Source organism: Salmo salar, chromosome ssa15, assembly GCF_905237065.1.
Source record: "Salmo salar chromosome ssa15, Ssal_v3.1, whole genome shotgun sequence".
NCBI classification, from domain to species: Eukaryota; Metazoa; Chordata; class Actinopteri; order Salmoniformes; family Salmonidae; genus Salmo; species Salmo salar.
The window spans coordinates 101,745,359-101,759,833 of NC_059456.1; the positions used below are offsets into that span (position 1 = coordinate 101,745,359).

The 14,475-nt window shown below is 45.9% G+C and overlaps 1 protein-coding gene across 1 annotated transcript in view; it reads left to right on the top strand.

Annotated features, from left to right (window-relative positions):
• The window catches only part of slc16a4 (solute carrier family 16 member 4), a 75,994-nt gene that overhangs the window by 8,835 nt on the left and 52,684 nt on the right, over positions 1-14,475 (top strand). The window contains exon 2 of the mRNA XM_014147383.2: positions 9,934-10,073. Within this exon, the coding sequence (XP_014002858.2) occupies positions 10,051-10,073 (23 nt within the window). The 5' untranslated portion in view covers positions 9,934-10,050. The remainder of the gene's footprint in view (positions 1-9,933; positions 10,074-14,475) is intronic.

The following is a 14,475-nucleotide window of genomic DNA, read 5'->3' on the forward strand; positions in this document are numbered from 1 at the left end:
GCGCTCATCCGGGAGTTCCACAGCCTCCATCCGGATCGCCCTGCGCCTCGCCCTCCGGGCGTCCTCGAGGCCGGGCGTCGGCGCTGCGGGAGCCGCGCGTCAGGGGGGGAGTACTGTCACGACAGTGACGGATGGTGGCGCCCCTCCTCGGCCGGGCGGAGCTCGGCGGTCGTCGTCGCCGGCCTACTAGCTACCATCGATCCCTTTTTGTTTCACTTTCGTTTGGTTAGGTCTAGGTAGGCACACACCTGTTTTGGGTTAGTCATTAGTAAGGGGGGTTATTTAGGTTAGCGTAGGATGTATGTGGTTGTACGTGATTGTGTTGCTTGTCCGGGTTTTGTGTGTTCGTAAGAACGTGTATTTAGTTTTTCCTTCTGCCAGTGGTTTCTTTTATTTTGTGTACACCACCGCAGAATCGTTCAGGGCTGCGCCCCTATACCTTGTCGACCACGTACAGTGCTTCAAATAAAGAAGGGTGGTCACGAACTCTCTCTGTCTCCTGCGCCTGACTCTACCTCTCCTGTTGTTCCTCGAGCCAGCCCGTGACAATAACAAAATGTAGACCTATATTTGCAAAATACGTTAACTTGAATCCATTTGCAGTCCACATTGTTCTAAGCAATTGCATGGCTTCAATAGCATTCACACTGATATAGGGGCAAGGCCTACTGTAAATTACATAATGGCTGAGCATGGACATGCCAAACATTGTCAGTAAGCAAGATTAAATTAATTATTGATAAGGCCTAAAAAGAGAACAAATATTTAGAATCAAATTCTTATCTAAACAACTTGTTTTAAATAGGCTATGTCACACTTACAGGCACCATCATTTCTCCCCATGGGCATATAATATTAAAAACGCAGACTATGGCGGCTTTTCACAGTAGCTGGACCAATGTCCAATATAAAGAGAAAGGGAGAACGTCCACTCACCGTTATACTGCTCCCAAATAGGCCTGTGTTTTATGAATATAATCGGAACCGTTTTACAGATCAGATCGTATTCACACATCTCTAGAAGTTGCATTGTAAGTGTGAAAAACAAGCAATCATTTAAAAAAAAAACAACAATAAATAAATGTAATGATGTGTCATGACGTTGGCCTGTGGGTAAGGTTTATGACCCCCCCATAAATACCTTTCTCCCTTCCCCTCTCTCTCTGATCCTACTGAAGGACTCTTGAATAGCCGTTGTTAAATATAGAGAGTCTGGGAACATCAAACAAGTGGGGGGAAAGGAACCATATTTCGGTAATAGAACCAGTTGAAAATATGCGTTGGAACTTAATGAGTATGGATGTCAGTTCGGTTGTCATCTGAGCCATTATGACTGATGACAGGACGACATAAACTGTACCTGGGAAAGTCCACACATTCTAGTTATCAGATTCACATGGAATTGTTGTGCAATTTAAGTGTTTGATATTGAAACTGTTTGTTAGAAGATTAAATGTAATTTTAGCTTCCAAATGAGAGAATTGGGTTTTCATAAGGAAAGTGGCCTGCTTAATCAGTGGCCCACCCCTGCGAAGAGACAGGGGTTATAAACGATGAATCACACCCTTCTCCCCTCACCACTATATAAGACAATGACAAAATGTAACCAGCAGTTCCGGTACGTGAGGTCTGCAGCCTCTGCGTTAAAAGGACACACATGTCAAGTACAGAACTAAGCCAACCTCAGCGTGAGCTTTGGTTGCGAATGGTATGAACTTTGAACTCTCATTCACTACAGAAGTGATATTTCCTAGCCGTTGAGTTAGCAGCGGCCACTGTAGACGTGGGCTAGAAAAGGACGGATGGTGTATCCAGTCTAACACACGACGAACATACTACAACGTATCATTTTACCACCAGTGACATTCTTCCGAGGATAGGAAGATCTCTGTTGGCCAACCCGGCCAGCATCTACGACCAATCTACCGAAGCGCAGCTCAGAGTAAATATTTATTGCATTTTCCTTTTCCAAATGCGCGGTGATTTAGAATGCATATGATTCTGTATTTACGATGGCATAGCTGCAGTCTTGGTACCACAGTCTTCCCGCTCTTTCATTCAAGCCCAGCCCCCTTTCTTTGTGTAACAAGCCGCCATGCCGGTTTAGCCCACTAGGGCACATTCTATCATTTCCTTGTAACCATATCTGTTTGTTTTGCATTTCTGTGAATTATTTAGTTAGTAAATAAATAATTAAACCCAATTTTGTATTGCTGATTCAACTTGTTAGCCAGGGTTCGTGAAGATAACCAACAATTTACGACGTTTGGAATGAGACTGGTGTGAGGTAAACTAACATATCATTAATCAGAGGACTCATGGATCAGATATTATAATATCTGAAAGTTATATTAGGAAAATCATAACTTTGTAATCTGAATATTTTCCTTGGTGCCCCGACCTTGGTGTCCCGATGTCATAAAATCTCCAGGATAAAAAAGACAGGCGTTGCTGTTGAACCAGCCTTCATTATAGTAGACCTAAGGGACTGTCACTTTCACTGTCCTCAAACTCCACGTCATAGATCAGCCAAGGCGCAGCGTGCCAGTAATTCCACATACTTTATTAGTGAAACTGAACAAAACAAGAAACAGGTAAAACAAACTAACGTGACACAACTGAGGCGCACACAAAACACTCACAGAAAGAATAATTACCCACAGCTACAGGTGGGGAAAAGGCTGCCTAAGTATGATTCCTGATCAGAGACAACGATAGCCAGCTGCCTCTGATTAGGAACCATACTCGGCTCAACACAAAGAAATAGACAAACTAGATTGCCCACCCCACATCACACCCTGACCTAACCAAACTAGAGGAAAATAAACGTCTCTCTAAGGTCAGGGCGTGACAGTACCCCCCCCAAAGGTGCGGACTCCTGGCCGCAAACCTGAACCTGGCTGGGCATCTATACTTGGCGGCGGCTCTGGTTCGGGGCGTAGCCCCCACTCCGCCCGCTGATCCCCCCACTTCTGTGTCGCTGGAGGAACCAGACCGTGGATCATCACCGGAGGCTCTGAACTGTTGACCGCCGCTGAAGACTCTGGGCTGCAGGTCGCCGCTGAAGACTCTGGGCTGCAGGCCGCCGCTGAAGACTCTGGGCTGCAGGCCGCCGCTGAAGACTCTGGCCTGCAGGCCGCCGCTGAAGACTCTGGCCTGCAGGCCGCCGCTGAAGACTCTGGGCTGCAGGCCGTCTCAGGAGGTTCCGGACTGTAGGCCGTCGCTACAGGCTCCATGCCATGGATCATCACTCTAGGCTCCGTGCCATGGATTATCACGGGAGGCTTCATGCCATGGATCATCCCTACAGGCTCCGGGCCATGGATTATCACTGGAGGCTTGGAGCCATGGATCATCCCTACAGGCTCCGGGCCATGGATCATCACTGGAGGCTTCGTGCATGGATCATCACTGGAGGCTTCGGACCATGGATCATCACTGGAGGCTTCTTACGTGGAGCCGGAACAGGTCTCACCGGACTGGGGAGACGCACTAGAGACTGGGTGCGCAGAGCAGGCACAGGGTATACTGGGCCGTGGAGGCGCACTGGAGGTCTGGAGCTTAGGGCTGGCACAACCCGTCCTGGCTGTACGCTTACTTTAGCCCGGCAAGGGCGAAGCACTGGCACAGGACGAACTGGGCTGTGCAGGTGCACTGGCGAAACAGTGCGTAGAACTGGCGCAGGATATACTGGGCCGTGGAGGCGCACTGGAGGTCTGGAGCATATGGCTGGCACAACCCGTCCTGGCTGGACGCTTACTTTAGCCCGGCAAGGGCGGAGCGCTGGCACAGGATGAACTGGGCTGTGCAGGCGCACTGGCGACACAGTGCGTAGAACTGGCGCAGGATATACTGGGCCGTGGAGGCGCACTGGAGGTCTGGAGCGTATGGCTGGCACAACCCGTCCTGGCTGGACGCTTACTTTATCCCGGGAAGTGCGGGGCGCAGGCACAGGACGAACTGGGCTGTGCAGGCGCACTGGCAGAAACCGTGCGAATCACCGCATAACACGGTGCCTGACCAGTCCTACTTTCCCCACGGTAAGCACGGGGAGTTGGCTCAGGTCTGAACCCTGACTTAGCCAATGTCCCCGTTTTTTACAGGTTACAGATAACTTATAAATATGAGGTTCACCTTTATCTCTCGTTACATAATGGGCATGGACTTATTGGTCTAAAGGAGACAAATAAGAAAAAAAGACTTGCTTGGGCCACACTCTTTCCAAGATGGCGTAGCAGTCAGACGTCCGTTGTCCTCCTCTTGTCGTGTCCCGTGTGTATATACACTGCTCAAAAAAATAAAGGGAACACTTAAACAACACAATGTAACTCGAAGTCAATCACACTTCTGTGAAATCGAACTGTCCACTTAGGAAGCAACACTGATTGACAATAAATGTCACATGCTGTTGTGCAAATGGAATAGACAAGAGGTGGAAATGATAGGCAATTAGCAAGACAACCCCAATAAAGGAGTGGTTCGGCAGGTGGTGACCACAGACCACTTCTCAGTTCTTATGCTTCCTGGCTGATGTTTTGGTCACTTTTGAATGCTGGCGGTTCTTTCACTCTAGTGGTAGCATGAGACGGAGTCTACAACCCACACAAGTGGCTCAGGTAGTGCAGCTCATCCAGGATGGCACATCAATGCGAGCTGTGGCAAGAAGGTTTGCTGTGTCTGTCAGCGTAGTGTCCAGAGCATGGAGGCGCTACCAGGAGACAGGCCAGTACATCAGGAGACGTGGAGGAGGCCGTAGGAGGGCAACAACCCAGCAGCAGGACCGCTACCTCTGCCTTTGTGCAAGGAGGAGCAGGAGGAGCACTGCCAGAGCCCTGCAAAATGACCTCCAGCAGGCCACAAATGTGCATGTGTCTGCTCAAACGGTCAGAAACAGACTCCATGAGGGTGGTATGAGGACCCGACACTCTCCTGAAACCGCCTCACCAATTTAATGAAAAAAGAATTATTTACCTCAAATCTGAAATCCACAACAGAAGCTAACTAGAGGTTAGCCAGAGGCTGGCCAGTTCACTGGCTAACATTAGAGTTCAGCTAGCCACGGTTGGCGGTCATCAGCTATCCCTTAGCTCGAAAAGCTATCGCCAGTTTTGTACAGCGCGACTCAGACCAGAGCATACCGGACCTATTTTTCTCTCCATATCTCTGGATTTCTACCGCAGGCTCTGGACATTTACACCTGGATCTTGCAGCTAGCTAGCTGCTACCCGCGTGACTATTGGCTAATGTCGGTCCCGGAGTTAACATCAATTATTCCGGAGCTAGCCAGCTGAAGAGTTCCATCAGCCACTCCTGGGCTACAATCACCAATCCGGACCCGTTTTACTGCCGATGCGGAGCCCCATCGGGCCTTCACGACTGGACTACCGACGTTGTCTGCCCGAGGGAGTTATCCAACTTGCCCCTCCGTCGCGACGTAACCTGAACGCCCATCTGCAGCCCGCTAATCGTTAGCTGTCTTATCGGCTGCTGTCTTAATAGGTCTATCGGACAATTTTCTTGGGCCACTATAACTATAACTATTTTGCCAATTGGACTGGTCCCCCTACCACACGGAACCCCACTAATCTACAGATGGAAACGCACGAGGTGGCTAAAAACAGACCTCCCTCCATCTTCTGCCAACTTGCTACCTATGGCCCGGCTAGCTGTCTGAATCTCACTTGGACATTTATGATCACTCGGCTAAGCATGCCTCTCCTTAATGTCAATATGCCTTGTCCATTGCTCTTCTGGTTAGTGTTTATTGGCTTATTTCACTGTAGAGCCTCTAGCCCTGCTCATTATACCTTATCCAACCTTTCAGTTCCACCACCCACACATGCTATGACATCTTCTGGTTTCAATTATGTTTCTAGAGACAATATCTCTCTCATCATCACTCAATGCCTAGGTTTACCTCCACTGTATTCACATCCTACCATACCTTTGTCTGTACATTATACCTTGAAGCTATTTTATCGCCCCCAGAAACCTGCTCCTTTTACTCTCTATTCCGGACGTCATAAACGACCAATTCTCATGGTTTTTAGCCGTACCCTTATTCTACTCCTCCTCTGTTCCTCTGGTGATGTAGAGGTGAATCCAGGCCCTGCAGTGCCTAGCTCCACTCCTATTCCCCAGGCGCTCTCATTTGTTGACTTCTGTAACCGTAATAGCCTTGGTTTCATGCATGTTAACATTAGAAGCCTCCCCCCTAAGTTTGTTTCATTCACTTCTTTAGCACACTCTGCCAAACCGGATGTCCTAGCCGTGTCTTAATCCTGGCTTAGGAAGTCCACCAAAAACTCTGAAATCTTCATCCCTAACTACAACATTTTCAGACAAGATAGAACAGCCAAAGGGGGTGGTGTTGCAATCTACTGCAGCGATAGCCTGCAGAGTTCTGTCCTACTATCCAGGTCTGTACACAAACAATTTGAACTTCTGCTTTTAAAAATTAATCTAGCCACAGTGTCTGATTTGAAAAAGGCTTTACGGCGAAAGCATACCATATGATTATGTTAGGTCAGTGCCTAGTCACAAAAAAACATAGCCATTTTCCAGCCAAAGAGAGGAGTCACAAAAAGCATAAATAGAGATAAATTGAATCACTAACCTTTGATGATCTTCATCAGATGGTACTCATAGGACTTCATGTTACACAATACATGTATGTTTTGTTCGATAAAGTTCATATTTATATCCAAAAATCTCAGTTTACATTGGCGCGTTATGTTCAGAAATGTTTTGCCTCTAAAAAACATCCGGTGATTTTTCAGACAGCCACATCAATTTACAGAAATACTCATCATAAACTTTGATGAAAGATACAAGTGTTATGCATAGGATTATAGATACACTTCTCCTTAAAAAAAAAAAGTTGCATTACAGTTTGTAGAAACATGTCAAACGATGTATAGAATCAATCTTTAGGATGTTTTTATCATAAATCTTCAATAATATTCCAACCGGACAATTCCTTTGTCTTTAGAAATGAAAAGGAACGCAGCTCACGCTCACGGCCGCGCGCGTGACTTAGCTCATTGCATTCTGCCAGACACCTGGTTCAAACAGCTCTTATTCGCTCCCCATTCACAGTAGAAGCATGCAACAACGTTCTAAAGACTGTTTACATCTAGTGGAAGCCTTAGGAAGTGCAATCTGACCCCACAGACACTGTATATTGGATCACTTGAAATCACTTGAAAAACTACAAACCTCAGATTTCCCACTTCCTGGTTGGATTTTTCTCAGGTTTTCGCCTGCCATATGAGTTCTGTTATACTCACAGACATCATTCAAACAGTTTTAGAAACTTCAGAGTGTTTTCTATCCAAATCTACTAATAATATGCATATCCTAGCTTCTGGGCCTGAGTTGTAGGCAGTTTACTCTGGGCACGCTTTTCATCCGGACGTGAAAATACAGCCCCCTACCCCAAAGAAGTTAAACAGCATAATCATTACACAGGTGCACCTTGTGCTGGGGACAATTAAAGGCCACTCTAAAATGTATAGTTTTGTCACACAACTCAATGCCACAAATGTTTCAAGTTTTGAGGGAGTGTGCAATTAGCATGCTGACTGCAGGAATGTCCACCAGAGCTGTTGCCAGAGAATTTAATGTACATTTTTCTACCATAAGCCGCCTCCAACTTTGTTTTAAAGAATTTTGCAGTACGTCCAACCAGCCTCACAACCGCAGACCACGTGTAACCATGCCAGCCTAGGACCTCGACATCCGGTTTCTTCACCTGCGAGATTGTCTGAGACCAGCCACCTGGACAGCTGATGAAACTGTGGGTTTGCACAACTGAAGAATTTCTGCACAAACTGTCAGAAGCCGTATCTGGGAAACTCATCTGCGTGCTTGTTGTCCTCACCAGGGTCTTGACCTGACTGCAGTTTGGCGTCGTAACCGACTTCAGTGGGCAAGTGCTCACCGGTTTCAACTTTCAACTGTATGGCGTTGTGTGGGCGAGCGGTTTGCTGTTTGTGAACAGAGTGCCCCATGGTGGCGGTGAATGGTATGGGCAGACATAAGCTACGGACAGTGAATACAATGGCACTTTATCAATGGCAATTTGAATATACAAAGATACTGTGACGAGATCCTGAGGCCCATTGTCGTACCATTCATCCGCCGCCATCACAAGGATGTCGCAAGGATCTGTACACAATTCCTGGAAGCTGAAAATGTCCCAGTTCTTCCATGGCCTGCATACTCAGGCATGTCACCCATTGAGCATATTTGGGATGCTCTGGATCGACGTGTACGACAGTGTGTTCCAGTTCCCGCCAATATCCAGCAACTTCGCACAGCCATTGAAGAGGAGTGGGAGAACATTCAACAATCAACAGCCTGATCAACTCTATGAGAAGGAGATGTGTTGCGCTGAATGAGACAAGTGGTGGTCACACCAGATACTGACTGGTTTTCTGATCCACGCCTCTACCTTTGTTTTAAGGTATCTGTGACCAATCGATGCATATTTGTATTCCCAGTCATGTGAAATCCATAGATTAGGGCCTATTGAATGTATTTCAAATGACAATTTCCTTATATGAACTGTAACTCAGTAAAATCTTTGAAATTGTTGCATGTTGCGTTTATATTGTGAACAATTTTCTGTGTAAAATGTCCAATGACATCAGTTTGACCGGTTGTAAGGAAATAGAAAGCTGTGAAAACGACCCAACATTTTTCAGATAAGATTTCAGTTTGGCTTGGATATGTGATTGAAGTAATATCAGCTTTAATGATGCTGATAAAGACAGCACTTCTACAGACGGTCCCTTAACTGCACATTTGCATTCTCTGAAGATGCTGAAAGCAATAAATCATATTTCTCCACTCCTGTTCCAAAGTCCAAATTTTGCCTACATTAGGTGTATCATTTTACTGCAAGAAATGCTCGATTCTGCAGGAGTTAATATTAAGGCTATGTGAGAGGGTAGACCAACAGTCAGTCCACATTGTCCTTTTTGTCTCCGCAGATCGACATTAACTTTTTCTGCCCATTTCCCTAAAGCGATTGGCGGGTAGGCTATTTGGCGTACAGTTATAGGCCTTAAAGCATATGCACTAATGCCAGATAATCAAAACTTTCATGTAGCCTGTAGATATAAATTCCACAATAATTATACATTTATGGATTTTTTAAAGATATTGTTTTCACCTTTATGCAACCCGCTTGTCACCCACCCGCCCTTCATCCACACAATATGTCATGAACTTAAACCCGATCGCCCTGTGGATTAAACACACATATAAACACACCCACACAATACCTCATCCTCTTGCACTATGGGCTCTGTACCTGGCTGGTTTAACCCTACAGATTGCAGCACCAGGGCTGTGGTGGTTCAGTGCATGTCATGCATGCCAGAGGTAACAGTTTACCTTGTAGGAAGGAAATGATCTAGTTTGAACCAGCTTTGCTCTTAAGGCAAAATGTGGAGTTACATTAGGATGCACCGATGCAGTGCGATGAGTTGACAGTACTTGTGGGACAACTTCCAAATTTTTTCTTACATTTTTTTTCTTTTTGTTTTATTATCTGAGGACTATATATAGTTCATCCTGAGTGATCTTTTAGGCCTATGATAACTCTGGGAAGACATTAAGAACGTTTACCCATCCTGTCATGATGACAACTCACTTCTCTTCATGCTCATGTGTGGTTATGTGTGGTTATTTTAGTATGAAACTATGTCTTCAGTCAGGGAAAAACTTCTGTAAAGACAAGTCACACTGTTGCCATGTTTTTCAATTTTACCTAAACTTTATCTAACTTGCCTAGTTAAATAAAGGTTAAATAAAAAATATAAATAACTTGTCGAACCAGAAAAGTCCCTTGAGGTTAAAAACCTCTTATGCAAAGGGAGATTTTCATGTTCTTTCTAACTTGTGTGTGCCTGTTTGTCGTTGCAGGTTAACCTTGAGACAGCTGTAGATTTATCTCCCTATCCACACACCAGAGGAAGACGCTACAATACACAGTAGACACTTTTCAATTCTCTGCTGCTGCTTCACAGTCCACCTTTCACCATGCTATCTAAAGAGCACAACAGGTATAGCACCGTACACCCACACCTGTCTTTAACCTGTCCTCCCCCTGTCCTTCTACCTAACCTCCCACCTGTCCTTTCCCCCTGTGCTTCCCCCTGTCCTTCTACCTATCCTTCACTTGTCCTTTCTCCCTGTCCTCCCACCTGTCCTTCTACCTGTACTCCTCTTGTTCTTCCACCTGCCCTTCTATCTATCCCATTACCTGTCCTCCCCCTGACCTTCTCCTGTCCTTCACCCTCTTGTTCTTCACCCTCCTGTCCTTCACCCTTGTGTCTTTAGCTACTTTTTGAAGAAATGACTGATGGCTAACTAGTGTAAATCTGTCATGTCTGTTGATGTGTTTATGGTAATGTTCTCTGTAGTGTTTTCTCATCATCCCAGTACTTAGTGTCTCTGTGTCCACTCATAGTGAACATGATTCATATTCCTTCAGCACTTTAACCTTTAGAAGCTGTATATGTTCTGTCTCATTCCTAACTCATGCACACACACGCACGCACGCACGCACTCATACACATTCCCTACCATCGAACTAACCAGCCTCATGTTCTAACGAGTCTGTTCCAAACATTCACAGATCTAATGTTTATGTGGATAGTAGTAGCACGGCGAGGGTAGACTTGAAATAATACTTTTTGTTGGTGGCCCACTCTTTGAAGGTATGCCCAAATGAAGGAGTGTGGCTTTAATGCTTTGTCTACAGCAGTGGTAGATGGTGAACATTTCTTAAAGAGGAAAAGTCTCTCTCTCTCTCTCTCTCTTTCTCTCTCTCTCTCTCTCTCTCTCTCTCTCTCTCTCTCTCTCTCTCTCTCTCTCTCTCTCTCTCTCTCTCTCTCTCTCTCTGTCTCTCTCTCTCTCTCTCTCTCTCTCTCTCTCTCTCTCTCTCTCTCTCTCTCTCTCTCTCTCTCTCTCTCTCTCTCTCTCTCTCTCCATTCGCCAATGTATTCCCATATAGGTTATTATGTTACTATTTAATTCTATGGGTTTCCCAATCCTGATCATCGTTCATTAAATGCCTGGGCTTGCTTGTGTTCAAACTAAGCTATTGGCTCACTGATGACGATATCGCCTGCTCGCCCCCTCTCAACGTTTGAGTGATGGAATTCATCCAAACAGAGTTGCGGTTTGCAACGCTGATGCAATCTGGTATAAGTGGAGCTGAAAATAATCTCACTCCGGTGTGAGCAGTAGCCTCGGTTATTGTGCTGTAGGTACATATGTAGGATCTTAATTTGAGCCAGTTTCCTACAGCAGGAAAATAATCCTGCAGTAACAGGAAATGTTAATTATTATGTGGATTATAATTAAATGGACATTTTTGAATGGTTTATAGGGGCAAATCAAGCCTGACATTTCAGAGTGGAAATTCCAAACATTAGAAGCCTTTTGAAAACTCGAATACATTGTCAGCAGCACAAGAGTGATCAAATCAAGATCCGACATCTGTAGGCTACAATTGTTAATGCAGAATCACTCTGTAGTAGGTTTGAAACACTTTGAGTCCCACCGTCACGTCGGCGTGATTTATGGCTTCTAACCCCTTTTAAACATTGTGTGTTTGAGCTACAGACTGCTGGGTTGTTGCATTGGATTAGTCTATTTCTTCTGCATAGATACCAGACAGTAGTCTGTTATTAACAGGAGCTGAGTTAGAGCGGTGTCTGTGAGACAAGGGCGGATCCCGAAAACGGTTATTTTCACAAAAACAGCTGTATAGTCCGAACAGTTTGAGCTACAAACTATTATGGCCCATCTATGAAGATCTGAGACTCTCACGAACACGCACTGTTTTGCCCTATGATGCTCACAAGCTACACAAGAGTCTTTAGAAGGTAAAGGGTTCTTCTACATAGATCACAGTAAATCCCAGGACATAGTGTGTATAATACTGTAAGGGGTTCTTCTACCTAGAAGATCATAGGAAATCCCAGGACATGGTGTCTATAATACTGTAATTAGCTCACATAGTTGCTGTCAAAATTACAAACTCACTGACTTGTTGGATATTAATTTCCCACTGAGCAAACAATTTATGTACTTACAGCATTCTTTAGATTCATTTGTATCAGGTTTTTGCTTGGTGAACCAGCTACAGGACTGTTTCGCTAGCACAGACTGGAATATCTTTCGGGATTCATCCGATGGCATTGAGGACTTTAGTCTCAATTCATTAATAAGTGCATCGACAACGTCGTCCCTACAGTGACCGTATGTACTTATCCCAATCAGAAGCCATGGATTAAAGGCAACATCTGCACTAAGCTAAAGGCTAGAGCTGCCGCTTCCAAGGAGCGGGATACTAATCCGGACGCTTATAAGAAATCCCGTAACCTCCTCCGAACCATCAAACAGGCAGTGTCAATACAGGACTAAGAACGAATCCTACTACACCGACTCTGACACAGATGTGGCAGGGCTTGCAAACTATCACAGAGTGCAAAGGGAAACCCAGCCGTGAGCTGCATAGTGACGCGAGCCTACCAGATGAGCTAAATGCCTTCTATGCTCGCTTCGAGGCAAGCAACACTGAGCCATGCATGAAAGCACCAGCTGTTCCGGATGACTGTATGGTCACGCTCTCTGTAGCCAATGTAAGACCTTTAAACAGGTTAACGTTCATACTGATTACCAGGATGTGTACTCAGAGCATGCGCTGACCAGCTGGCTAGTGTCTTCACTGACATTTTCAACCTCTCCCTGACCTAGTCTGTAATACCTACATGTTTCAAGCTGACCACCATAGTCCCTGTGCCCAAGAACGCCAAGGTAACCTGTCTAAATGACTACCGCCCCGTAGCACTCACATCTGTAGCCATGCAATGCTTTGAAAGGCTGGTCATGACTCACATTAACACCCTCATCCCGGAAACTCTAGACCCACTCCAATTCCCATACCGCCCCAACAGATCTAACGATGACTCATTCTCAATCACACTCCACACTGCCCTTTCCCACCTGGACAAAAGGAACACATATGTGAGAATGATGTTCATTGACTACAGCTCAGTGTTCAACAAAGCATACCTGGTAGTAGTTGTAGTTTTTTAAACAGTACCCCCAAGACCAATTTGTGAGTTAATTTGACCATTGAAAAAATAAATACTGCATAAATACTGTATCACATTTCAGGTAAGACCAAAGTGCAGACTGTGTTGAAGTAACAATGTATATTACAACAACAGGGGTAGGCAAACGACAGGTCAAGGCAGGCAGAGGTCATAATCCAGAGTTGGGGCAAAGTCACCAGATGGCAGGTAGGCACAGGCTCAGGGGCAGGCAGAGTGGTCAGGCAGCGGGCTTAGAGTCAGGACAGGCAATGGTCTAAACCAGGAGGGCGAGAAAAAGAGAGACTGGGGGAAAAGCAGGAGCAGAGAAACACAACGCTGGTTGACTTGACAAACAAGACGAACTGGCAACAGACAAACAGACAACACAGGTATAAGTTCCCAGGAGATTTTGGGGAAGATGGGCGACACCTGGAGGGGGTGGAGACAAGCAATAGGACAGGTGAAACAGGTCAGGGCGTGACACACTGTAATGCAGGTTGGATTGAATTGAGCCCTAATCAAAGTTTTCAAGGTGATGATTGCACTTTTCTTCCCAACACAATACTGCAATAAATGTGAGTCCACATTACAAAAATGGGTTTTGTGCTACATGTGGGATTCGGGTTTACACTGCAAGTTGGCAATAGATGTCAGGAACTCAGTGCCTTACCACTGTGAGCTAACTGTCCAGAGCCTTACCACTGTGGGCTAACTGTCCAGAGCCTTACCACTGTGGGCTAACTGTCCAGAGCCTTACCACTGTGGGCTAACTGTCCAGAGCCTTACCACTGTGGGCTAACTGTCCAGAGCCTTACCACTGTGAGCTAACTGTCCAGAGCCTTACCACTGTGGGCTAACTGTCCAGAGCCTTACCACTGTGGGCTAACTGTCCAGAGCCTTACCACTGTGAGCAAACTGTCCAGAGCCTTACCACTGTGAGCTAACTGTCCAGAGCCTTACCACTGTGGGCTAACTGTCCAGAGCCTTACCACTGTGGGCTAACTGTCCAGAGCCTTACCACTGTGGGCTAACTGTCCAGAGCCTTACCACTGTGGGCTAACTGTCCAGAGCCTTACCACTGTGGGCTAACTGTCCAGAGCCTTACCACTGTGAGCTAACTGTCCAGAGCCTTACCACTGTGGGCTAACTGTCCAGAGCCTTACCACTGTGAGCAAACTGTTCAGAGCCTTACCACTGTGAGCTAACTGTCCAGAGCCTTACCACTGTGAGCTAACTGCCTAAAGCCGTATATATGCTTATGATGCGCGTCATTTTATTATCACAGCGCCAGGATAAAGTGACTAGGTGGGCAGTTGAAGTCAGCGAGGAGGCAAATATTTGTGGGGTTCTTGCATTG